The sequence below is a fragment of the Colletotrichum siamense genome (genome assembly GCF_013390195.1).
Source record: "Colletotrichum siamense strain Cg363 chromosome Unknown KSG_Cg363_contig01, whole genome shotgun sequence".
In the NCBI taxonomy this organism is placed as follows: domain Eukaryota; kingdom Fungi; phylum Ascomycota; class Sordariomycetes; order Glomerellales; family Glomerellaceae; genus Colletotrichum; species Colletotrichum siamense.
Genome location: NW_023501014.1, coordinates 5,762,079 through 5,788,649, shown reverse-complemented (window position 1 = coordinate 5,788,649; position 26,571 = coordinate 5,762,079). Strand labels below are relative to the sequence as shown.

Genomic DNA, 26,571 nt, shown 5'->3' with positions numbered 1-26,571 from the left:
ATTACTATAAGGCTTTTAACTACTTTAAGTAGATATATATTAATAAGGATACTTTTACCCCTACCTTTAATTACTTTCTAGCATAATATAAGAGCATTAAAGGTATTAATAACCTTCCTATTAATAGCTATAATAAGGATATATTAAACTACTTTAGTACTCTTAATATTAATAACTCTAACGCTAAAAATAGCTAATATAAATTAGAAAGCTTAGATAATAAAAATTAATAATTTCTCACTCCTCACTTCACTAATATTACTTTTAACAGCTTTAAAATTACTAATACGTTAAGTAATAACACTACTTTCTACACTATCACTAAGTAGGATTAATACGCTATAGTTAAGCCTAAAGAATATACCTTATAGTTCTCTTTTAAGGGAAAGTATAAGTTAATAATCTTCTAAAATATCCTACTTAATACTAATACCTCTAAATATTTAACAGTAAGCTAACCTTAAGTCTTCACACTTTAATAATTAAAACTAAACCTTAAAGTTAATACTATAAGAGTAGCTACTATTAGATTTAGCCTTAGTAACCCTATCTACTTACTAAGATCTATTAAAATCCTTATATTACTTAATCTTATTACCTTCTATATTATACTAATAAATACACCCTTCTTATACTACCTTTATAATATAAATAAGATAGAAGTTATATTTAATAACCTTAATAATATTATAAAGCAGAAAAACCTTAAAGTTCTAGTTATCTATAAATAGGGATATCCCTAAATACTTCTCTAATAAGAACAGTTAATTACTTACTACTACCTTAATAAAGTTAAACTTTAATAACTCTATTACTATTTTAGCTACCTATTAGTTACTAAACTTTAATATATCCTTATTAAAGCTAAGCATAAGGTTAATAAAAACCTTCTTACTTATCTAACTAAGGTTTACTAACACTATTAACTCTACATTAGTTAACTTAAAAAGTTTAGATTTACCTTTTATAATAACTATAAGTTTAACTATAAGATCTTTATAGATATTATATATCTTAATAGTAACAAACTAATACTCTATATTATTAATAATACTATTAGCTTTAACACAGCCTATTTCTTTAAAGATCTATTAGCTTAATATACTTAAGAAGCTTTATATATATACTAGATTAATATATACTAAAGCCCTCTAAACTTTATCACTATAGATATTAACACTAACTTCTACAGCTATAAATTTAAATATACTACTTACACCTTAGTAATTACTATTAAAGAAGTCCTTATTAAGGCTTACTATAATATTAATAAGGTTAAATATTACTATACCACCCTACGCTATACTTATAACATTATTTATACTAAAGACCCTTCTATCCCTTATAAGTAAGCCTTATAAATAACTATTAAAACTATTAATAATATTACTAAGCTTAATAGTTTAATCTTAACCTTACTTATTTTTAGCACCTACCTTTAAGTAACTAAAGATTTAACGCTATCTCTAAGTATTACTAAGCGTTAAGAAGCTATATAAAAGGCTACTAATAAACTCTACTATATATACACTAAGCGCTAAGTCTCTAATACCCTCACCCTCTATAATAGCTTAAATATATTATTAATACTAGCCCTCTTATTATAATTAAATATTCTCATATAGTATAAGAATAAAAGCTAAGCTAACCTATATAAGCTTCTCTCTATTAATAAGGAGGATTATATATTTAACTTACCTTATAAACTAAAAATATTTTAATTAACCTATATTAAGCCCTTTTATAATAACTTAGACAAAAACATTATTAATACTAACTCTCTACTAAACACCCCTAAAGTATTAATAACGCTAATAAAAGAAGACTAAAAAGGATTACTAGCACTAGCGTTGCTACTACTACGCTAATATAACTAGCCTTATAAAAGAGAAGAACACTTAAAACTACCCCTAAGTAAACTACACTAAAGTTCATAAAGATAGATACTTATAGTAAAGATAGTTAATATTAACCCTACCCCTAATATTAACTTCATACTAGAGGTTAATAATATTAATATTACTACTATATTCTTTACTACTAATAAAGTCTTTATAACTAATAAGGAATATACTAACCTTAACTTAGCTATATAGCTCTATAAAGCAGGTAAGATTAATATGCCTAGCTACCTCTTTAAGCAATCTAATAAAGCTAAAATTAAGGGATTTATTAATTAAGGCATCTTTAAAATAGTTATATATAACCCTATTAAGTATATAAATATCTATATCTTCTAATTATAAATAGTTAATAAGATTAAAAGTAAGAATACTAATAAGCCTTATAAGAAGTCCTACTTTATTATCTAAAGATATACTAATAATAATAAAGAAGTGATTTTAATATAATCTCTAATAATATAGTATATAAGCTAACACTTTATCCTCACTATTACCCTATAATTACTACTTTCTAATAAGATCTTATAGCTTTATAATATAACATAAGCATATATTTAGTTAGTAATAAAGCTTAACAGAATAATCCTTATATATTTACCTACTTAGATTTATAACTAATACCTAGAAAGCATTATTATAAGAGTTATTAAGCTGCTCTATAACATCACTAAGGCTAGCACCTACTAATAAGCTATATATAGCTATCACTATAGAGAAGTTCTCTAAATAGTTACTTTAAGCTATAATCCCTACCTTTTAGTCCCTTCTACTATTAACCCTAACTTTATAATTATTAGTATATAAACTAATAACACTTTAGGCCTCACTAATACTAATTTCTCAGCTTATAAAGATAAAGCTCTAACTAAAGCCTTATTTACAGTAAAAGCTAAATAATAACTTACTATTAACTAACTATTAATATTTAATAGTAGTATTATTAGTATTAATAAATTAAGAACTATTATCTTCTACTAAAAGGGTTAAAGTAAGAAGCTTACCTTTATTAATACTAATACTACTCTTAATACTATTAAGAAGTAATATATTAAATAACATATATATAAAGTATATATTATGTTAATCTACTAGCTTAAAGTATATTATAATCTATTAACTACTACTTAATATTAAGACCTCTTACCTAATAATATTAAAGCCCTTAATGTATAACTATAGTAGTAGATAGCCTTACTAGTATAAAGGTTAATATTTATACCTATTAACTTATTAACTACTAAACTCTTTATCTTTATTAATAGCTTATTTACTAATAATACTAACTTAATATTACAGCTTAGTTTTATTATTATTCTTACTAATAAAACCCCTTCTAATAAAAATAAGTTTATAATTAACAGTAATATTATCTACTTTAGTTTAATAAAGAGTAAGTAAATTACTTAAAGCATATTAGCCTCTAAAGTCTATAATATAATTACTAATATTAATATAGCTTATACTATCTCTATAACCTTCTAAATAATTACTAAATAGCTTAACTTACCTCTAATACCTACTATTATCTATACTAACTTATACTTACTATATAAATACCTTATTAAGCTAAGCACTATAAAAAAGAAACATTTAATAATTAATATTATAGCTCTACAGCAGTTATATAAACGCTATAAGCTATACGAAATATACTAAATTAATAGCAATAATAACCTCACTAACACCTTTACTAAAACAAAACCTAACTAATACCTTATATACTTCCTTAATATAAACTTAGTAATAATATAGATAGAGGGATAAGTTATATAAGCTTAAGTAGCACTAATCGCTAGCACTAGCCTAAAGTAGGATTAAGTGATAGTTATAGAGTAACTACTACAGTAGGGGTTATAAGTAATTATAGGTAATTACTGTAATTACTAGCAATTACTGCTTTTTGCGTTATATATTATTTAATAACTTCTTTTTGAATTATACTATAGTTACTATTAACTATATTAACGCTAGCAAAAAGAGAAAGTTGCTAATATTAGTAACGCTAGCCTATTGCAGCGTTAATTAAGCTAGGCGCGCCTTACGTAATCAGCAATTACGTAAAGCACCAGCCTCCGCGATCAACGCCGCAATCGCAGCCGCTACCTCTAACGCAGTTAACCTCATACACATCACCACCAACGCAGTTAATATAATACAATATTTGCTGCCCACAGTGCCCTACCAGCTAGCTGGTCCTGTGAGACCAACACAAAGCAAGCTTGTAAGTTGAACCGCTCCTTCCTGCGTGCAAGGTGAAGTCAGTAGGAAAAGCATGCACCTACTTTACCAAACCAAACAAAACCAAGTCAAACAAAACCAGCCAGCACCTTCCTTCCACCATTGCACCTTTCATATGGGCACCTCCAGTGCCTTCCTGCCACTCACTCCCCTGCGTTACCTCCCTAAGGTACCTACCTACCTTACCTTAGGTACCTACCTGACCCGGTCAGCGCTGCAAAAGGCAATCGCTCCAAGCCGTTCACGCCTTCCTCCTGCCTGCGTTAGCCGCTACCACCCAACCTTCTTCCTCCCCTCCGCTGCCCTACCTCACACCTACCTCCTACCGTACACACCCGCCCACGAACCGACCTTGCCTTTGGGTTCCTGCACGCGCTACAGCTCTATATGGCAGTAGGCGTGGGCAGCTCTTACTCTTTTTGTCGATCCGTGCCTCTCCTTCAAAGTGTGGCAGCCCCAGGTGTGCCTCACAGGTGTGCTGTATCCGTACTCTACTCGGTACCTGCTTTTGTACTTGACCTATCCCTCCTCCATCCCACCCACTCGCGCTCCCCTCCAATAATCATCATCGTCACCACCATCCTGCCAAACCGCCTCTGGGCCGTTTGATTCAATTTGATTTTTTTTGCTTCCTTCCTCCTGCCCTTTCCCACTTCTACGCTTTTTCACCTCTCCTGCCTTTCCCGACAACGAGCCGTCCGTCGTTGGGCGTCTTTTCGTCGTCGCATGTGCTGAAGCGCTGACCTTCACTCGTTTCAAACTCCAGCGCAAACAGCGACAGCTACCTACCCACCTCAGCGGAAGAAATATCAGCTACTTTACCCGACCTCAACCTTGAAAATCTCCCATCTCTCCAACCACACATACAACTAACCCGGTACCAACCCCGGCTTTCGGTAGCTGAGCCTGCTTTTCCACCGCTGGCGCGCTCCATCCATCTCCGAACCCGAGGTCCTTCTCCAACCGCACCCTCGCACCTCAGCCAAAACCGCCCCAGTCACAAGCTTTCAGGCGTGTTTCCTTGCGCCGCCCGGGTTCCCTCCCGTTGTCACTCCGATTACCAAAGTTGGTCCTGTCCTGGGAGGCCTACAACGAAGCTTCAAGTTTTCAGCAGGACTTGTCCAGTTCGCCATTGCCTCTCCTGCGCCGCCTGTCCCGTCTCTTGCCTCAGATCGGAGCACAGCCGCTTCTGCTTTGCATTTAAAAGCCCACCAAGAAACAAGGCCCCACTACAGTCCTCGGCCGCCGAGTATCTGACAAGTCTTGACTCGACTGCCAGGGACTTCGGTGGCTTTTCGCCACTGAGCAAGTCAGCAGACCCCACCACTACTCCAACTGAACAGGGCCCTTCTGTACTGCCCTGTGGTCCTGTGGGTTCGACCTGCACCCCCGGCACCACGAGCCTTTGGGAACGCACGCTTGCACGACACCCCCCTGCTCTCAGCGCCCATCGACCCCTACCTGCACCCCGGTACCATTTAGGACCCAGAACCTTTTAGACTGGCGGGTAATCGCCTGCCAGGCCAGTCGGGTCTCCAGTCACTGGCCTTCTGCTCCAACATCTTGGTCCCGAAACGAGATCTCGTGTCTGGTTCTTGTCTCTGTGGGCTCCCACTTCCCTTACGACGCCCCGGCTGCAACTTGCCACGGGGACCACGCCGGTGCAGTGTCCTGCAGCTCTGGATACCTCACTGGATACCTCAAGAGGCAATGGTGTGAGGTCAACCACTTACATACATCCCCGGATCACGAATTGGTGAGTACTCGACTACCCACGTACCTACGTACGGACACGCACCGCAACTTTGCCTCACCTTTTTCTTTTGCTTTCGTTTTGTCTGGCTACTCCTTCCTTTCCTTTCCTTTTCCTCTTTCCTTCCTTCCTTCCCTCATCCCGCACAGGGGGGAAGCTCTTCCCTTGTATTGTTATTTCTGACATCTGACCTCATCGCCCCCAAATAGTCCACACCATGGATGGTGTCGAGAAGCCGCCGCTGCTGTTTCGGCACAACAGCGACAGCCACGACGAGTTGGCAAATGCCTGCCGCGATGGCTCCTGGCCCGCATGCATACTTCAGAGTATTCTTATTCTATATCCCATGGTCTTGTTGATCATCTTCATCGGATCAGCCGCGACCTACACAGTTCTCACGGCAAAAAAAGACGAGGAGGAGTCCAAGGTGGAGACGGACATCTTGGGTCCTGGCGGTAAGAGGCTGCCTGTGACCAAGAAGAAGAAGCGACGCGACGACGACGAAAACCAGCGCGTACGAATCGGTCCCGACCTGTCCCCGACTTCAAAAGCCTGGCTCAAATGGATCACTCTTGCCGTATTCTTCTCCTTCATCGCCAATGGCATAGCACACATTAGCCATGTTGTTGAGGAATTGGAAAAGGCCGGACTGCCCAAGCATGGAGTGAAGAGGTGGGAGGAATCGCAGAGCATGGCCGTATGCCAATCCCCGCGCTTTCCACCCTCATGGCACGCAGCTAATTGGACATAGGTCTACCTCATAGGCTCGCCGAACCTGTACCTCTACGTATTCATCACCCTTCTCGAATGGCGCACGAGCCCGACGATATCACACTTCATTACCTGGACACTTGGTTTAATCGGCGAATTCACGATCTGCGTCTGCACATTTCTTTGGATCATGGAGCCTCAGTACCTGAAGACGTCCCATGGTGTCGAAGAGATTCCGGCCTCCAAGTGGGACTTGGTTGACCTCATCATTTATGTCGTTCGCCTGGTTCTTATGATGACTCTTGTTGGCATCTACACCGCTGCTTGGATCAAGAAGCCCCGACAGCAGGCCGACGACAAGGTTGAGGAGTTGAGCTCTTCTGCGCGGGCTGACGAGACCACGCCTCTCATGAACGGGTCCAGAACATCGTACAGCAGTCAAACCGGCCGGGATGCTAACGGTCGATCGCTGCGCAGCTCTCGGAACGGAAGCCTTGTTGGCAACACTAACGGTGCTGCAGAGGCCGCCGCTGTCAAGGACGTTCGAGAGCCCGGCTTTTATCGACCCGACAAGGCCCCCCACAAGACTTGGTGGGAATACGTACGCAGCTACAAGATTTTCATTCAGTACCAGTGGCCGCGAGACAACCCTCGCCTGAAGCTGTACTACTGTCTTTGCTGCGTTAATCTCGCCGCGCAGAGAGCTATCAATGTCTTCGTTCCATTGATTGTGGGTTTGCTCACAACGAAGCTGAGCAGAGGCGAATCACCGTGGGGTGTTTTGGCTCTTTTCGTCGTCCTGCGGCTCATGCAAGGCCAGGGAATGCTTCTGGATGCGTTCCGCGCCATAATGTGGGTGCCGATCTCGCAGAACTCCTACAGGGCCTTGACAACGGCGGCCTTTGAGCACGTACACTCCCTTAGCCTGGATTTCCACCTGGGTAAACGAACTGGCGAGGTTCTGTCTGCTCTCAACAAAGGCGCTTCGATCAACACCTTCCTCGAGCAGGCGACATTCTCCGTTCTCCCCATGACTATCGACTTGATATTCGCAATTTCCGTTTTCGCCGTTGTTTTCGACCCGACCTACGCCGCAATCGTCAGCTGCTTGACATTCTGGTACCTGTTTCTCACAATAAGAATGGCGCAGACTCGGGCCGACCAGAGGAGAATTATGTCAAACGCCGACAGAGAGGAAGAAGCTGTGAAGAACGACTCAATTATGAGCTACGAGACGGTCAAATACTTCAACGCTGAACAGAAAGAATTCGGTCGCTACAGAGACGCTATTGCCGCCTACCAAGACGCCGAAAAGAAGGTTGCGTGGGGTGTCAACCGGATGAACGTCATCCAGGCCTGCATCTTTATCCTCGGATTCAGTGTCGTATTGGTCTTCGGAGCATACCAGGTTACCAGTGGTACCACAGATGTGGGCAGATTCGTCACTCTCCTGACGTATCTCAACCAGCTGCAGTCGCCACTCAATATCTTTGCGTCTTTCTACCGCACCATCCAACAGTCCCTCATCGCAGGCGAGCGCCTTCTGGAACTGTTCAAGGTCAAGGCTACGGTTGTTGATGCGCCAGGTGCCGTGCCTTTGACTGAGTGCAACGGCAACATCCGCTGGAACAATGTGGCATTCAATTACGACTCGAAGAACAAGGCGCTTAAGGATCTCAACTTCGAATGCAAGCCTGGAACCACGACCGCGTTTGTCGGCGAATCTGGAGGTGGTAAATCCACAGTCTTCCGCCTTATGTTCCGTTACTACAACACAACCTCAGGAAGCATCGAGATTGACGGCAGGGATGTCAAGGACCTTACGATTGATTCGGTCAGAAGGTTCATCGGAGTCGTCCCCCAGGATACCACACTCTTCAACGAGACACTCATGTACAACCTCAAGTATGCCAGGGAGGGCGTCACAGATGAAGAAGTCTATGAAGCTTGCCGCGCAGCCAGCATTCATGACCGCATCATGTCATTCCCAGACCAGTACAACACCAAGGTCGGCGAGCGAGGATTGAAGCTCAGTGGCGGTGAACGCCAGCGGGTTGCGATTGCCCGAACTATCATCAAGAACCCCAAGATCATTATGCTGGATGAGGCTACCTCAGCTCTTGATGCCCACACCGAGCAGCTGATCCAGGACAAGCTGGGGCACTTGGGCCAGGGTCGCACATTGCTAGTCATTGCGTGAGTTTTTCCCTTTGTGTGATTGCCGGCTTTTTAATAGGCGGATGTGCTAACATGTGACACAGGCACCGCTTATCCACAATCACGCACGCCGATCAAATCATTGTCCTCAACAACGGTACCATCGCTGAGAAGGGTACTCACGAGGAGCTTGTTAACGCCAATGGTCGGTACGCATCAATGTGGGAGAAGCAAGTGCAGGCCGAACGCGCTGCAGAGAAGGCTCGCGCTGCCAATAGGAAGGCACAGAAACTCCTCAAGAAGGCCAACTTCGGTCCTAAGAAGCAATCGGACGGGCACTCGGACGGATACACTAGCCTTGACTCGTCGACAATCCTGCCCGGAAGCTCAGGAATCAACTCCAAGGCCAATACGACTGGCGAGGATTCATCCAGCGCTTCTAGCAACAGCTCTGATACGGAATCCATTCATAGTGATCACCACCACGACTCGGATCATTCGGATCATTCGGAGCACTCTGATCACTCCGATCATTCAGAACACTCTGATCATTCTGATCATTCTGATCGTCCTCGGCATCGCTAGATCCAACATCGAAATTCTAGCGTCAAACATGCAACACGGCATGACTCACGAGGGCCACCAAACTTGGAGATGCCCTCGACGACACCACCCAACACCATTACTCATTCTCCCCCCTAATTTGTGGTTACCGTTCACCTGGTACCACACAATACTTTCATGAACACAACGAGGCACGCGCCTTTTTACGAATCAGTTACTACGGATTAACGGCTTTAAGATTGCATCAAACCGGCGACTCGGAGTTTGGAGTTCATATACATCGTTCTCTTTCATCTCTCTCTCCTCATTGGGACCCCGAAAACATAAAAGGACTTTCACGAGTGGTACAAAAACGGCGGCTTTGAGAACGGAATCTCAGCCCGACTCGGTTGGTTGGTTGGTAGGGGGCATCATTCTCAAATCAACATCCAAAGCACACGACTTTCTCTCAGCTGCACCACACTCAGCCTTCGATTCATAATATGTCTTTTCACGACCGTTGAGTGCAAATCGTCTTTCGACCGGATATTGCATTGGTGGTTTCGGCATCATCATCATCATCATCATACATGGAGGGGAACGTTCTTCCTTTAATCATGGGACCTCTACATCAAGAATTGCTTTTTCCGATTATTACAGGGTCATCACCTGCTACCATGGGCAGGCTGTTCGACATCGCGACGCAGATACCACAGTCTTACATACCAGGATTTGGTCCTTTCTTTCGATTCGGCAGTCGGGAGGGGTTGGATTTCGGGAAAAGGCTTGGGTAAGCCTTGCGGGGGACGGTAGTGCAGGAACGGAAGGTTTTGGCATTGGCATTTTGAAATCCCTTCTCGCACGACTTGCGGAGGGTGTGGGCGGATGACAGCAGGACCACCTCGTTTTCCGAGGAGGACCAGCTGTCGTATAGCTTACTTTGCTTGCATTTTTGGCTCCCGATTAGGGATGGATGGACCACGAGAAACAAAGACGGAGGACGGGTTTTCTCGACTGCTTTTTTTCATGTTTTCTTGTTTTTTTTGGGGTGGGTGGCTACAAATGCCAGCTTCACAGCTACGGTCCATAGACATATCGTCAGGCAGAGAAATGCCAAAGACGAGAATTGCTTGCTGCCGAAAATAGGCAGGTTTGTTCAAGGTACAACTCCGCAACATGATGTCGTGTCCAAGTGATGATGCAGTCCTGTAGGCGACCGCGCTAGGATGGTCGACAGCGAACACGTTCTCGATCAGGCCCAGCACACATGTAATTTTATCTCCTTGAGTGTAGATATATTGAGGTCAAACGTCAAACTCTCGTCGTCATGGACTACTTGGTATCGTAGGAAAAGCAGAGCGTCTCTAAGTTTCGGTCCTCCGCAAGAACCCGGCGCACGAGGCCATGGATTCCGTTTTTGGTCTCCCTCTCCGTCCGTCCCGCAACCAGTATCAGGTGCTGTCTATGCCGAATCAATCATCCTAGGTTTCTCTGTTGCGTTCCTCAAGGGACATTTCCGAGGAACGGGGTGGATTGTTGTCTCAGTCGAAGGTCACCACACAACATGTCCACCGCCTTTTGCTCGCAAGTCCCGATCCGGTCCTTAAAGTCGCCCGCGCTGTCATGAGGTTTTATTATGTGAGATTCAGACTCAGATGCTATTGAGCATGAGAAGTGAGTGCGTGCATCGATTGGTGCGCATGCGCGGGCGCAAGCGGTGTGAAGGGGTTGGTCGAATCGCGCGCGAGGAGGGTGCGCCGTCATCGTCCACAGACGCACACCTGTCTCACTTCATCCACCTCCGCACAACCCACCCAACACGAACCGACGACACCTTGTGTCTTGGCACCCTCATCCTCAGCCACAGTCATGCTTCTCGTTCAGCCAGCTAACCCCGGCTACTCTTCGCCGCAGATAACCGCCGGGTTCTGTTCAGTCGCCTGTCGGCCGACCTCGAATTTTCCGTTCGTTTCGGGAGACCAAAGCTCTTATCACTCGTCTTGTGGACGGTGGGCTTACGATGAACACCTGCGGAATCATTCTTGAATGATTCCGCAGGCCGTTGCGATTCCATCAGCGGATTGCGGCTAACAACGGCGCCATCCCAGCTCGTGTCAGGTATCGTGATCCGATGAACCTTTCCATCGTTGGCGGCGTTGAGCCGGCGATGCTTGTTGAGTCGCACTGTCGCCTAATGAGTTTTTTCGTGCTACATCTTCCCCTTCTTCTTAGGCTGACCCGTAACCAGCTGCAATGCGCGACAGTTTTGTTATGCAAGCGAATGACTTCATAAATCAAAAACACCAAATATCATGCATCGTTTCAATTCCTTGCCAGAATTGTTTTATCTCGCGCGTGCGTTGACAGCCCTGGCCTTTGCCGCCGCACTGGTACTCGCGCCCGTCGTGTGACCGTTGGTCGTCTCTGCAGGCAAAGCTTTCAGCTGGGTTTCGTCCTCGGCATCCGTGCCCTCCGCCTCGCTCCGGTCATCCTCGGCTATGTCATAGGCAAGAAAGCGATAAGCGATGCGGAAGATGTGGAAAAGCCAAAAGAGGTTCAGGGCTTGGAGAGAGCCCAGGAGGCCGAGGGTGATGTACTGAGACAGGGTGCACTTGTACTGCTGGGTGGCCCAGTTCAACTCGAAAGGGCCGACAGTGGTATACTCGGTGAAAAGTGACAAGATGATCTTGAGGTTGATGTAATGACGCAGGTAAATCCAAACGCTGACGAAGAAGAAGAAGTATGGTGCAACAATCGGCGAGTCGATGTAGTTGAGCACCTTGGAAGTCTATGGCACTTATTAGTAAATTGTTCCCTTTGCCGCTACTCCAGCCGGATTTTACAAAGTGTATTAATGCGGGTTTCGGAAACTTACAGCGAGGAAGAAGTCGCTAATGTCGTGAGTGGTATAAACAGCTAGTCCCATGTAGGTGAAGTGAAAGCGGTAACTCAGGGCAATCAGAGCAAGGCTAACAATGTGGTGCCCGACCAACTCCTTGAAGTCCTTGCGAGGCTTCTCAAGGCCAAGTAACAGAACGAGGGCTTGTTGTGCCCAGTACGCGGCCTGGAATAGGTAATAGAACTTGAACCCGGCCTCATGAGACACATGCGGAAAGTCCTCGTACATGCCTCGTGTGCTAAAGTACCAGACAGGCGTCTTGCTCATGACATACAAGCCGGCAGGACCCAGACAAGCAAAGTATATAGCCGTATACATTTGCTCCATGAACCGAGCCTGCTTTCCGCGAGACCGAAGACCAGCGGCACGAGCTAGCGGGCGCAAGAATTCTTGCATGATGAACTCGCGAGTAAAAGTGAGGACGATGGTCCAGAAACCCACGAAGGCTATGTCCCATAGTCCCTTGCCATATTGAATTGGTGCATCGGGCTTGGCCGGGTCCGGAGGCAGACGGTACGAGAGGAAGATGAAGCGAGAGGCAGGGTTCGAGTCGGAGGGGTCTACGGCGTATGCGCCGCCGAAGATGGCGATGACGATGGCGGGAACGAGGTAGGTGTATCTGATCATGGCCTGACGGAAACGAGAGAGGACGCCGCGTGCACGCCGGCGTTTTGAAACTCTTTTGGTTGTAGGACTTGACTGAGGTGAGAAAACGCGGTTGTCAGTTGAGTCAACATAAAGAGAGGAGGGGATGTTGGATTGGAATGTCCAGCCACGGGCTTCTTCAAGACAAGGATAGCAGGGGAGGAGCACTTACTGGTGGGATGGGGCTGTCTCCGGCAGTGTAGCTTGCGAGTGCAGGGCCTGTGTCACCGGCACGAATATCCTGGCCGAGGGCACTAGACTTCCGACGTCGTGTAGTGCGGGAGGAATTTGAGGAATGGTGGTCAATGACGGAGTGCAATTGGTCGACGGAGGTGTTGAGGAGAGGGAAAGGTTCGGAGTCGGCCATTGTCGCAAAAGAGGTCCTCTTGGGACGGTGTCTCGGTTCGTTTAAAGCAGCTGGAGGCGCGGGACGGGGACGGCGGAAAGATGACTGATTTGTGACCTCGAGGGAGAGACGTGGAAGGGAGGGATGGATGGACGAGGCAGGACGATTCGGCAAAGATAGGAAGGGAGGAAAGGATGTCGGGGTTTGAGTTCAAGAGCACTTTCTTGCGGGTGCGGAGGAAGAATGTCGGACAGGGCAAGAGGTGGGTGAAAAGGAGGTTGTTGGTTATTAGACGTCGAGATGGTCAGGGGGGCACGTTGTCGATCATGGAAGTGCGGGCAAAAAAAGGTAAGGCGAACGCTGCACCGTTTGGCGGGTCTGTGGAGCGGAGCAGGAGCAGTATGAGGCAGAGGCAGAGGCAGAGGCAACAGCTGCGACAGTCAAAGTGAGGTGGTGCCTTACTCGGGAGCCGTACAACGAGGTCCAAGGCCGTCTCAAGGGTGTTCCCTGGCCCTGCTTTGTTTCGTCGTCGAATTCGTCTGACCGGCGACCAGTCAGTCGTCTGTTTTTGCTTCTCTTTCCAGGCCCTGCCAACGGGGTCAGAGCGGGAAGAAAGCCCGGGAGAACGGACAGTCAGGAGGTGCAAGGCAAGCAGGGCGGGCGAGATGTTTGAAATGGAGAAAACAGACAGACAGTGACAAGGTGAAATTAAGCAAACATAAGGAGTAATAGGAACAAAAGATCGCGCAACAAGAAGGAAGGAAGAAAAAAAAAACATGCCAAGAAGGGGAGCTGTCGAGAGCTATTGGCCAACCAAATTTCACGAAGCCGGGGTTCCATCTGCCGGGGCCTCGTCGGGGCGCCCCTCCCATCAACCTAACGCTCCACACCCGCGCACCCTGGCCGACTTATCTCATCTTGCATGGCAATCCTCCATGGTCCCCACCTGCACGAGAGCGATGCACCGTACCTGCGTGCTGTGCTGGTGACACTACGCAGTACCTACCCTCGGGGAGCAACTCCAAGAAAGCGCAAGGGGGGCTTTCTGAGTAAGGCACTTCAGGCAAAGAAAGATCCGGGCCACTACTTCTGACGGGACACAGGCTTTTTTCGAGAACGGCATGGTTCTGGAACATTGGAAGCCGTGCCATGTGAACAAGCGTTGTAGCCAATATCGACGCCAACACTATGGAGATGCGTCCCGCATTCTTCAACTCCACCTTCAACTTGCATGTGCATTGGCACGCGGGCACAACGTCAACCACTCTACCGGGACCATCCCTCTTGCAACGCCAGCATGGCACTGCATCCCTCGTCCACATTGAAGCCTGACGACATGCAAAGAGACATGTCCCCCCCCCCGGCCAACGACGAGGAAGGTGCGACGGTGTCCACCTGGAGCTGAGCTGGCAGGCTCGGCGGGCGAGTCAAGCCCGCTGTGCGGTCGGGATCGAGATCGAGATCGAAATCAGAATCCCCATCTCGCTGTTGCTTGAGAAGACGCGAGAAGACTGCATATTACGGCCACGTTTCCTACCAGATGGGCATAACGAGGCTGTCCAGACAATTTGCACACGAGCGGAAGAGGGCGCCCTTGTGATTGCAGCCTCATATATCGATACAATGTGAGGCGATGGACCTGATCAAAGGTTACCAAATCGCTAGACTCGCTCGAGAAATCTAGCGGCCACCTTGTTCCAGTGGCCGATGATCCCGATTGGAATTCGGGGTCAGCTCCGGCGCCTTACCTTTCCCGCCCTGTTTCGACATCGACTCTTGCAAGCGCCGACAATCAGTAACTGCACCATCTCAAAAGTATTTCTTTCAATCAGCGGGAGTCGTTCTTTTGACGGCATGAACCAGGTTGCATCAACACACCCAACTCGCGTTACCACTTTGGCAACGCTTCAGACCTAATCTCAGCCGCCACCCCGCCGTCATCTATTCTCGACTTGCTACAACACTGCGCACTTTCCACCGCGGTAAATCCTCAGTTCAATGTATATATTGAGTCGAGGGTGCAGCGCCTGTCCTGAGAACATTCACTTCGTGCTGGTGGGAAAATGAGATGCAGACAAAGTAAGCACTACAAGGTACCTTGCATCCTCCGTATCCAGTCCTCGGATGTCAGTTATCAACCCCACTATCGAACCAACACGTCTTAACACAGTTCCCCGCCCACCACCAGCCGTTTTAACACCCGCCACCCGTGCCGCCCCAGCCCATACGGATACCGTTATCGCTGTAAAGACCCGACGCCCCGGTACCCCTCCCCAAAAAAGTGTCGTCACTGAGGATCAGGGTCCGCTTTCCAGCGACAGCGTCAAGCCAGCATTAGGTACTGCACGCTTTTCCTCCAGCCCCTATGAAGACTCATGCTCGATGAAAGCCAAGAACTTCAGCTCGTGATTATGCAACGAACCGAAATCAGCGAGCGTCATATGGAGATATGCAAGCTTAGCACTTTTCCCTTGAAAATCTCGCCTGCACAGTAAGCAAGCTGGTCGTCCCACCAGTCTTTTTCAATATCGCACACGAGTTCAGGTTTGCCCTCACCGGTCGCTGACACACCGAGAAAAACATTCTCAACAATCATCCCGCGGAACCATCTGTTTTGTCGCAAGGATTGTGCAAATAATCGGTGAAGTTGGCCTCCCGGACGCAATGGGGGCTTCATTGCGCGTTCTGCCCCCGGCTCCGTCTGTTGATTACTGACTCCCGCGGCCACCTCCGTATCTTCCGGGCTAATGCGCCGCAAGCTTACGTGTTGAAGATCATGAGCCACCACCATAAAGGCGAATAACTTGGCAAAAGGGAAAAAGGGAACCCAACACGCTCATCTAACTGAACAAACTTCAGGTCAGCCGTGACGAGGCGCAATGAAGTGGTCGCCAAGAGCCAAGCCAGGCATGCGAAATACCCAATTCGCCTCAGCCTTCCGTGATCATCATCACTGCGACCCTCGTGGTCGTCACTGGGTAGAACACCTGCTTCCCTCTTCTCTCATCTACTTACCGCAGCCGCCCAGCCCATCAGAACAATGCCTCCCTAGGAAAGTGTCACTTTCGGGACAGCCATCCGTAAACTTGGCAACTTTGTCTCTTAAAGTGTGTGTGTGTGTGTGAGATCCAGCCGTCAAAACGACCCGATGCTCCACAAAGAGACACAACCCCCTCCTCGGCGCCAAGCGTTTCCCCCCTTCAAGCTGCGTAGCAAAAATAAAGGTGATCCAGGTCTCATTTTTTTCTTCAATGTTTAAAACGGCCGCGCAGCTTGGCTGCGGTGCTTGCCAAGCCGGTGATATTCTCGCGAGCCAGCGAGCCAGCACCTCGAGCTGTGGTCAGTAGAATTGTCCTTTTCCTCGAGACACGCAACTCTTGCTTGCATTCTGTTCTCCGACACGTGTGTGGGGGAGGGGCTATTGTGCGGAACAATGCCTGAGGCGTTTCGAGGTTGTGAGATGGGAGAAGGGTCCACGTCAGCTGTAGTCTCGACGTTGTCTAACAACATCAAGGAATGCAGTAGACGTGCTTTCTTCGTGTCGGTTTGCTGCGCAGGCTGCTGAACAAGCTCCCGGTGAATATGGCAAGTCGTCACTTTGAAGTTCCGTAGTATCTCAAGTAGACAAGGAGTGCTCGCGCACCCGGGGTCCAAAAGACATCCGATAGTAACTTGCACACCTATCTGATGGTGTCGACTGAACATACCCGTCTCACGGAACACATCATATCAAAACGTATTGTTAACTCATTTGAATTCATTGGTGCGACTGTCGCTAATCTTCCTCTCACCACCTCATGCTTCCCCTAGACAGCACGTCTCCTGGTATCTAACTCAAACCCCCTTCCCCCTCTTTCTGTCTCGTCCCCTACATGAGGCCTACCGCTTTCCCATCACTGAGCGTGCTTGCTCGCTAACACCAAACTCATATTTCGAGTCAAATGAACACAAGTCAACGCCCCATCTTCAAACCCGCTTCGCCGGCGGGCTGATCCATTCCCAAACATGTACATCAGGGTGCTCATATCAGGCCCCATCATTATTCGCGGCGGTTTGTTTTTGGTCTCCTGGCCCTCTTGAGAGCCCTTCTCCCCCTATACACATATAACCATATCCATATACTCCGCAATATACACCTTCAAATTTGAAATACGGGCTCGTGCCGGAGCCGTCCGTGGTTTTCCGTGATCCGCCCTGATGCGATGCAAAATAATCAAGTAAAAGCCGCTGCGCCACGCTTGCCGTATTCAACAAGAAACAAACTCAGTCGCTCAAAAGTCCTCAAGGAGTGGGCGGCGGTCCAAGATCGTCACCAGCTCGCCTGCTGTGTGGCACGCTGGGTGACCGCTGGTCGAACTCCTGGTGTTGAGGTCGGACTCCTGGCCATAGTGGCGGACGATTGACTTGAAGCGTGGCTTGGTCTGGAGATCGGTGAGAGAAGTTGCTCGTGGTTCTTCCGAGTGCTGGCGGATGGGCCGAAAGCGCAGCGGCGGGCGAGGGGGTGAGAGCAGAGGCGTCGCTGGTCGTCCTCACCAACCCCACTCGCTCGGGAACATCTTGACTGCTGCGCTCCTCCTCCAACAATTGAGCCAAAGCCGCACCTTGTCTGGGCGGCGCAGGTATGACAGTAACCGGCAGGCTGTCTGTCTCGGGTGTCGGACGCATCTTTTCTCTGATCTTCTCGGCCTGGGTGGCGGCGAAATCCTCGAACCGGGCTCTAAGGTCCCATCGCCCCGTGTCGTCGTGGCCTCCCCGAATTTCTTCCTTCATTTCAGTCTGGGCCATGACCTCGGCGGGAGGATCACGAGCGTTGCGGCGGAAGACTAACGACCTCCACCCCTTCTTGTTAAGCGACGGATCTTCTTGAGCTTCTGTGTCAATCTCCACGGCCTTGTGAGTAGCTTGTCTCGGCACAGGCGCTGCCATGGAAAGCTCATCATTATCGGAGCTAGAATCGCTCCTCGACGACGAAGAGCTACTTCTCGACATGGCGACAGTGGCATTGCGTTGTGTCGCATGTGAGGCGACCTCGGGTGTTCTCGATGTCGTCTCTGTGGGTAATTGGTATCTGACGGCATAAACGGTGCTGGCCGCGCTCGCGGTGTCAGTACGGCTCACGGGCGTTACCGCGGGGGCTGGCCGTGATGGCCACATTGGCGGACGGAGCAAGCCACCCTTATTTCTTTGCCCATTCTGGACATTGGGTGCGGCGTTGGCGGCGTTGTGGTTACCGCGGTACCTGTTAGTAATGGATGACATGCCGGGCCACAGGTTACCTCTGCCACCGGACTGAGGACCTTGAGCGCCAGTACCACTATCGGGACCGTCTGGGCCACCATCATCTCTCGGCCCGCCCCGGTTCTTTCTTCGTCGGAGCCACGGGAATTCGGAAGCGGACACTTCCAGCATTTCGTCTCCATCAAAGATCTCCCGTCCCAGGATACCGTCCTTCTTCTCTTCTCTTTCCAATGCTTCAATACGTTCGACCCATTCCCATACTACCACACTGGCGGCGGCAGCACCGACCCAGCGAACGTAGTCTCCCCACCCAGTAAATTCAGGTTTCGCCATATCCAACACAAAGAATACTACCGGGACGAGAATGGCGAAGAGGGAAAGGGTGGAGACAAGAATCATGTTCTTCATCAATGGGTGGTAAAAGGCGTAACGCTTCTTCATGAGCGAGTAGTAAATGACCCACGCGGCGTAAAGTAAGCCGAGTGAGAGTTGGAATAGGTAGCTCAGTGCGGGAACGGCGTCGACGAAACTTCGGGGGCGGGCGTTTCCGTTGCTCCCGCTGGAGGGATACTGGAAGCTGTTGAGGGCGCTGAAGATGAGGTTTAGGGTAATAAGAGCGAAAGCGGTCCACTTGATAATAACCTTCTCCCGCTGCCGTGGAAAGAGTCGTGTCAAGGTTTGGGCTTGCGCAAGCCACAGAAACGTGTCGGAAATGAGGCGGATGACCTTCAATTCGGTACCGTCCATAACCTCCAACTGCATCTTTTTGGCATCTTGAATAGCCCACTGATACTGCTCCTCGGCGACTTTAAAGGTATCAGCGCTGGCAATCGTTAATGAGATCGCGACGGTCACGGCCGCTACTTTCTGCAGCCATGGACGTCCACCGATGCTGATTCCGTTCGAGGTTCCTCCGCTAGTGAAGCCTCCGCGTCGTCCGAGATATACAACTCCTCCGTCGAGAAATGATCGGGGCGTAATAAATAACATGATGACCAGCATGTACGCTGTCACCGTCGTCGCGGCAAGAGCGTAGCATACTGGGAAGATTGAGGCGTAAAACGGGTCGCGCATGTCGGTGTATTGAACCGTGCCTCCGGACGTGGTTTCTTCATAGTTGATCCCATTGTTCGCAATTATGATAGGTGCAGCAGTCGCGAATTTGACCGCGGCAGCCCCCAAAGAGGGCAGAGGACTCGCCGCTGGCAACACGGCGTCCTCCATTGTCGCGGCGCCGACTCGTCGAATGCTTGTCGATGAGGAACAGAGCGGCCAGCCGCAGGCGAGGATTTAACGAGGTTTCCTCCTATTCGCGAACACTCGCCATCGAATTAACCATGCAGTATTCGAAATTTTCGCGGAGTCGATTGACGGTGGCGGGTTGTTGTCGTCGGGGGGAAAACGCGAGGTCGTGGGCTCGGTCGGGCGGATGCAGCGAGAGTCGAGGGACACGGGTCCGGGCGTTCCAGTCTCTTCCACAATACAGAATCGTCAAGGAATCGGCACGTAATTCGGGGGTCGAAGCATCGATTAACCAAAATCCTCCAGTATCGGTGAAGTTAGCGATGAATAGTCGCGGTCGAATTGTCGATAAACGGGTCGTGATTGCAGTCGTCAGTGGCCACACTGGAGAAAAAGGTTCCAAGAAGGCTTGCGTGTGGGGGATGTGGGAGGGATCGCAGGCTGGGCGCCGAGAGATTCTTGGGAGAGTTGAGGAACAGTCTGAAATGGGGGGGACGAAGGGCGAAAAAGGGAGAGCCGGGGGGGGAAGACGGGCAAGTCAGCGCTATTTCGGGGGAGTACGGATTGGAGGGTAATGGGGGAGTGGCGCCCTGTATTTCGTTGCGCTTTGTTGAAATTGCTGGCCAGATCTGGGCTCTTTTCGCTCGTGGTGGAGTCGTAGACCGTCTCGAAAGTGTTTTGGAATAGTAACTCGGGGGGACGCGGATGGATATGGGAGATGGGGGGAAGCGACGCTGCGCTGAAGGGTAATGGGTGGTGCTGGTCGACTTGGACAGGGGGGCGTGGGGAGACTTGCTGCGGGAACATGGCGAAGCATACTGTGCCGAGGACGCGCTGTACTGTGACACGGTGAGAGACATAGTGTGAAGCGTCCGGGTCACTCCACGCACACCCTTTTGCCGTGCTAACTACTGAGACTAACGGTGTTGGGCGCTACTGAATACGACTCGGGCGACGCGGTGTTGCACGCGATTACAGTGGCGAGATTGCAACGGAGTCGAGTAACTGCCCATCACAGATGCACAGTTCGATGGCCAAAGACACTGTACGAATGCAGTCCCAAGCCAGAGGGACCGGCCGCTGTAGAGATGTCGCGACACCGCGCGATCGTGTACTGACAGCCTTGGCAGACCCGAGAGAACTCGGACAGATCTACAAGCCCAAGAAAAGGGTCTTTGCCGTTGAGGATTGGCGATTGACAAGACGGGCTGCGGATTCCGCTTCAACGACATCCGTGCCGTGTTCTTTCTACATACATCGCCATGTGGCCGTTCAACCTCCCGCAATCTATCGGTCAATTAATCGTCGATCCCGTGAACGTGTTTGTACTGCGAGCTTGAGGGATGATGCGCGTAAGAGAGTGCGAGGCGGCAAGGTAGGAGCCTCACCGTCACCAGGGTATGGTTGCGAGAAAGAGAGAGAGCATGCCTCTGTACACCTACATTGTAGACTCCCAGAAGCCTCTGTCCTCTGCATGAAGCCTGCAGCAACTAAAGGGCATTTAGTCCGCCTGAGCGCACGATGGCACTGGCACTGAAAGCTGTAGCGAGAAATGAGATGAGAGGGGAACAACGACGAAGGGCGGGATGGGATGATGACATTTACTCCCGAGTTGGAGGATTTTGGCGTATATACATGTAGCATGTTGTCTCCGGGTTTATATCGCATCTCCTAAAGAATCACAACAAGCATCAGCCATTCTTCAACAAGAAGGTAACTAAGGCAATGGCGGTGACACTGAACCATGTCCGGCCGGCGTTGTTGAGCAGAATCCTCGTGGCTGTCAGCAACTTGCAGCAGCATTAGAGGAAAGACAGCGTCGAGTCTTCTGATTACATAATATTCCTGCGGATGTATTGAGAACAGGCGAGACACTGTACGCCCGACACTAGACTGGGCTGGCTGCATGGCACCCCCCGCCGTTAGTGGTTGGAAAAGCATGTCTTGCGTGTGCCTGTTGCGAAAACTGCGCGCAGGACTGCACGGCAGTGGCTGCTCAGCCTCCCCGCCTCAAGGGAAGTACCCTGAAACGGAGACGGGCAGCCGTGCTGATCAAGTACGCAGTACAGAATTCAGATGGCTACCAGCCGTCCCCTTGGGTTCGGAGCGTTTTGTCTTGGCTCTTGAAACGCGGGAGAGCAGGAAAATTGCGACTCTTTCCTTTGTCGTTGTCGGCATCCCCTCGAGTTCCCCTCCCGACGTCGATTACCTCAGGGCATGATGAGGTGGTGTAGGACAAGGTCTCGAGAACGAGAGCTTGCGTGTGGGAGAAGCACAGAAGATGAGTGCCGGTTACATCAACCCGATCGCTGTCACTGGGGCTTTGCAACTCTAACTCGACAGTGGTGGTGGTGCCTGACCTGACCCGACCAGTCAGCATTTCGGTCAAGACATCCAAAGTCCAACTCACCTCACTGAACTGGTGTCTGGGTAAGCAATTAGACGGTCAGTGGGCGACAATGACCGTCTGAACCGGCAAAAGATGGACGCTGTATCGAGCGACCGTAGCGAGTAGTGTGCAGTTGGTCGCCCACAAGCCTGCCGCTGCCTTCGCTTCGGCGGCCACTGGGCTGGAAGGGGAAATGATGAATGACCTGCCGCCGAAGGATTGCACACTGTGTCGGGGGTGTCCAGCACAGTGTTCGACTCTGGGTTCACCCCCGTTCCCAGGCTCGAGTGCATCCGTTCGTCTGTCCACCAATCATGACGGGCTTTCGGCGAAGTATGGGGACAAAATGCAGTGGATGCCGCGCGGGCCAACATACCTAACGGGCTAATGCTCCAGGGGAGAGTCCACCACTAACAAGGGCACTCTTGCTGAACGAGGTGTGGTTTCCGGTGCGAGCATCACCTTCTCGGGAAACTGGGACTGTCCAAGTCCGGATGAGGGAGGAGCTCGAAGCCGGGGCCAACGGCAGATATTCATCGACGCAGGGGAGTCGAGGGCATCGCCTGCATCTTGAGAAGGTGCTTCTGAGAAATTGCAGATGGCCAACAACTCGTCACCGGCGCACAAGACGTGGGGGAGATGGGCAAGGCAAGTCGGGAGGGAATTCGGGTCGAAGAGAGGAAAGTGATGGACGGCCCAAAACCTGTTCGCTCTCTGGATAAATCGAGCTGGAGCCAATCACCAATCTCCGAACTTATGGGCCGCATCAACCCCGCAATAGATTGCAGGTGATTGTGAGGTGGTGGTGGGTGGTGGTCTGGCCTCAGTTGCTGTTCCTGCCTCCCAGTTTTTTTGTCCTGTGAAAGGACGAGGGGAAGAAAGGACGTGGCTTGTGCTCCTCCTTCTCCAGGTTGTGCTGGTCCAAGTGATGAAAGAAAGAACGGCCAGGCAGCTTCCCCAACCCGAGTCCCAGTCTTTCCACACCTGCCCGTCTTGGCTCTGTCCCTCTTGGCAAAGCTTATCGCTCGTGGCTGGCCCAACTCTTGGCGATTCCCTTCCCTTCATCGTTCCTTTTCTTTCCGTCCGCCTTCCGTTTGGCTGCAGCGTCCATGTGCATCCGTCCAACACTCCTCCCGCCCGCCTGACTGCAAATGCCACTTTCCTTCTCCAGACGAACTGCATCTCCGACCCCTCGAATGCGCACTTTGCCCATCTCCGCCATCAGACACTGACACCTTCGGCAGAGAGACGGAAACACCACACCACACTCAATCACAATCAGTCCATACGGAGACTTTCCGCTAATAGACTCCTGTCGCACTAATTTGCTTTCCACCGTCTGCAGCTCGCTCCGGTCCGTCGCCCTCTTCAACCCAATCCTCTTCCTGATGCTAGTCAAGCACAATTCCCCCGCATCGAGCCTCGTAACGAGAGTACATGACTTGGCTCCTGTCAGCCTGTCTGTCAGCTCAAGGTGAGGCGACTCAAGCCAGCGCCGATTAACGCGACGCACGCCGGCAAAGTCTCATCTCAAAACCCCGAGCCGACACGCGACAGTTGCTGGCACTGACCATATGTTGCCACATGCTTCGTCTCGAACTGATGCCAACGTCGATCCAGACTGCCTGCCAATTGCCCAAGCTGGCAGTTTCAATTTTGTCCAGTCCGGTATCACCGCCAGCCTGGTATGCTACGTCGCGCCGGCGCCTTTCCTTTCCCAGAGCCGCGGGACCTCCTTTCTTTCTTCTAGTCTGGTCTGGTCTTTATTAGCCCCCGTGTCGTTTTGAGCCACGACTTGCCCCCAGCTCACATCATGTCTTGGCCTCTGACAAGCTTTCACCCGATGCCACGACCCTGTCGTACCTGTCCAGTTTCTATTCAGGGCTCGGCGAAACTCTCTCAGAGACGTGCAATCGCCAAGCCGGCCCCATCCGGTAAATCTCCTATTCCCTCAGCTGCGCGATCTCCCGACACCTGCGTTCCCAGGCGCAGCCTAATCAAGGGGCGGCGTGGACGGTTTCGCTCGCTCCAACGCGGCAGAAATGCAGCACGTGGGCAGACTTGATAACGCCCGCTCTCGCAATCTGTAAAACACCTTTGCCGCCTCACTTTCGTGAACAAAACGAGGCCTGACACTATTTCGGGCAGCGGAGCGGATGTTTGCCCCCCTCAGGGCAACTTGCAGCACACCACAAAGTGAGATCTAGCTGCGATGAGGCTCTTGGCGATGCTGGCAGCACAACTTACTTCACTTTCACGTTCCGAAAGTCTATCAGCAGCTTGCAAGTAAGTAGGAAATAACACGCCAACATGCTCCAGACCCCTCTGGGAGGTTTAAGCGCCTTGGCCTACTCATTAGATACGCTACGCCGTACCAACGAGCTGCACGCTTCCCAAGACGTGTCCCATCTGCGCCAATCACGGGACGGGTGACGCAGACATCTCCTGATCCATCCAGCCTTGGGACTGCCATAACCGGCTTAGAGATCCTGTTTCCCTGAGGTGTTGTCGCTGTAGCATTCGTAATTATTATTGGGACATCTCATCCTTGAAGGCACCCAGCAACACGTCAGGAACCGTCTGCATATTGATTGCCGCATCGCTGTTGTTGTACGTTGTGCTGGACAAAATGCCTCAAAGCCCAGCTATCGATCACGTAGAACACAGAAGCTGATGACAGCGTCTGCAAACTGGTTTGCAGACACATTGTTTGCCGCCCTCGGCAATTTCTCACCTTCTGCCTCATGATGACTCGTCGCCCAGGCCTTGGCGGTTTAGAGCCAGCTTCCGAAGTAAAAACCAGGCGTATCTAAGGATGTGTGAAAATTTGACCAGACACTTTGTGGTCTGCTCAAACTACTCTGGCTGGGAAACAGAGAGCATCCGGCTGGTTCTTGGCGTTCCTCGTAATTCCGTGAGCCGAATCTGTAGCTTTGGAAGCATCATGATACTCTGATACGCATCAAAACTCGGAAGCAACCGAAATCGTGATGTAAACCATTCAGGGGTATCAATTCTTTAGTCTCTCTCTCATGGTGACGAGGACAGCCATCATCAGCCCTCCTTCTCGAAGCTATCATTGAGATACCCGACAAAACTCTCCCTCATCCTGTCCGAGCTAAAGTTCCCGACGCCCTCAAGCCCGATACCCCCACGATTCAACCCGACAAAAGCCCTCCTCAGCCTCTGCAGCTGCGGCAGCCCGACCTTGCGCCCGGGAAGCTGCACAACCAGATCCTCGCCTGCGCTGCCGCCGCCGCCGCCGCCGCCGCCGCGGGGGATCTTCACCTCGCCGCCCTCCTCGTCCCCCTGCCCCTCCAGGATCTTCTTCACCACGTCCTGCGTCTCGCGGTCGAGCACGTACAGGTAATCCCCTCCCGCGTCACGGCTGCGCTGGACGGTCGCCTGGTTCGGCTTCACCACCTTCCTCCCCGTCCCGGCGATTGCGTCCCAGATGTCGTCAAACACCTTGCCCGCCTGTGTCTCGTCGTCGTCCCAGATGAGCGTGAACAGCGGGCTATCCCACCTCGTCATCGGGTTCGGCTCCTCGTAGCGGAAGACGAGGTTCTCCCAGTTCTCCTTGTCATAAGGCTGCTCCTCCACATCCTCGGTCTCTCCCCTCACATCGTCGCCTTCCGCCTTGCCTTCCACCTCTGAACCTGTTGCAGCCGTCGACGTCGTCGCCGCAGCTTCCTCCCTCCTCCTCAGTCTCTCCTCATTAATCCCCCTCGCCCTATCAACCCCACACCCGATCTGCAACACCACGCTCGGCGTCCTCACAGCCTTCGACTCGCAGTGCAGCTGGTATCGCCATCCCTTGATGTAGTTCAGCCCGTCCAGGATCACAATGTCGCGGTCCGTGAGCACGCGCTTGACAGCGCCGTAGACCGCCGCGCGGGCGTCCTTCTCCGAGGCGTTGGCCGAGCGCGTGTGCGCGCGCACTTTGTCCGGGTCGAGGTCGTACACGTCTCGCGAGATGGAGAGCGTCGAGTCGGAGATGTAGTGGAGTCTGTACGGCGGCTGCTTGCTCGAGGACGAGGAGTCCGCTGCGGCGGCCGCGATGCGCTTCGCGAGGTGCGCTTGGAGCTGCTTTGCGCGGTGGGTTTTGCCCGACGTCGGGAGGCCGGAAACGATGATTAACTATGACATGACACTCAGTCAGCATCGCTCAAATCTGAAATGTGAGCATACTTACCGGCATTTTAGAGGCTTTGGGTTGTAAAGTTGAAGATTGAATACGTACGAAGTTAGCCGGAGCTTGGAGGGGTCGATGGGGAATTTTCGCGATCAGCTACCCCACCTACCGCATTGGGCTCAGTGGACTTGGGCCAAGGATCAAGGTTCAACATTCAACGGTCTCAATGAAAGACAATCACAGCACAGGATGCAGGTAGTATGAACAAATAATGAAATAGATTTAAATGGGTATCTTTGAGCCTCATCTTTCCATGTAACGCCCTTGTCTCAGTCTCTCCGTGAATCATACTTCAAAAACCATGCCGGTCC

At 50.0% G+C, this 26,571-nt stretch overlaps 3 protein-coding genes across 3 annotated transcripts; 1 reads left to right on the top strand and 2 right to left on the bottom strand.

Annotated features, from left to right (window-relative positions):
* Positions 1-6,112: 6,112 nt before the first annotated feature.
* Positions 6,113-9,348, top strand: aclQ-0 (ABC transporter aclQ; the record flags this gene model as incomplete). The annotated part of the gene is made up of 3 exons (XM_036633304.1): positions 6,113-6,592; positions 6,647-8,802; positions 8,868-9,348. The coding sequence occupies 3 exons, from the start codon at positions 6,113-6,115 to the stop codon at positions 9,346-9,348; spliced, it is 3,117 nt and encodes a 1,038-aa protein (XP_036501103.1).
* A 2,302-nt stretch (positions 9,349-11,650) lies between these two features.
* On the bottom strand, positions 11,651-13,217 carry CGCS363_v001454 (Sphingosine N-acyltransferase-like protein FUM17; the record flags this gene model as incomplete). Its single annotated transcript, XM_036633303.1, has 3 exons — positions 11,651-12,094; positions 12,182-12,835; positions 13,023-13,217. The coding sequence occupies 3 exons, from the start codon at positions 13,215-13,217 to the stop codon at positions 11,651-11,653; spliced, it is 1,293 nt and encodes a 430-aa protein (XP_036501102.1).
* A 4,260-nt stretch (positions 13,218-17,477) lies between these two features.
* On the bottom strand, positions 17,478-19,658 carry prr-4 (pH-response regulator protein palH/prr-4; the record flags this gene model as incomplete). The annotated part of the gene is made up of 1 exon (XM_036633302.1): positions 17,478-19,658. One exon carries the CDS (start codon positions 19,656-19,658, stop codon positions 17,478-17,480), a length of 2,181 nt encoding a protein of 726 aa, XP_036501105.1.
* Between the last annotated feature and the right edge of the window lie 6,913 nt (positions 19,659-26,571).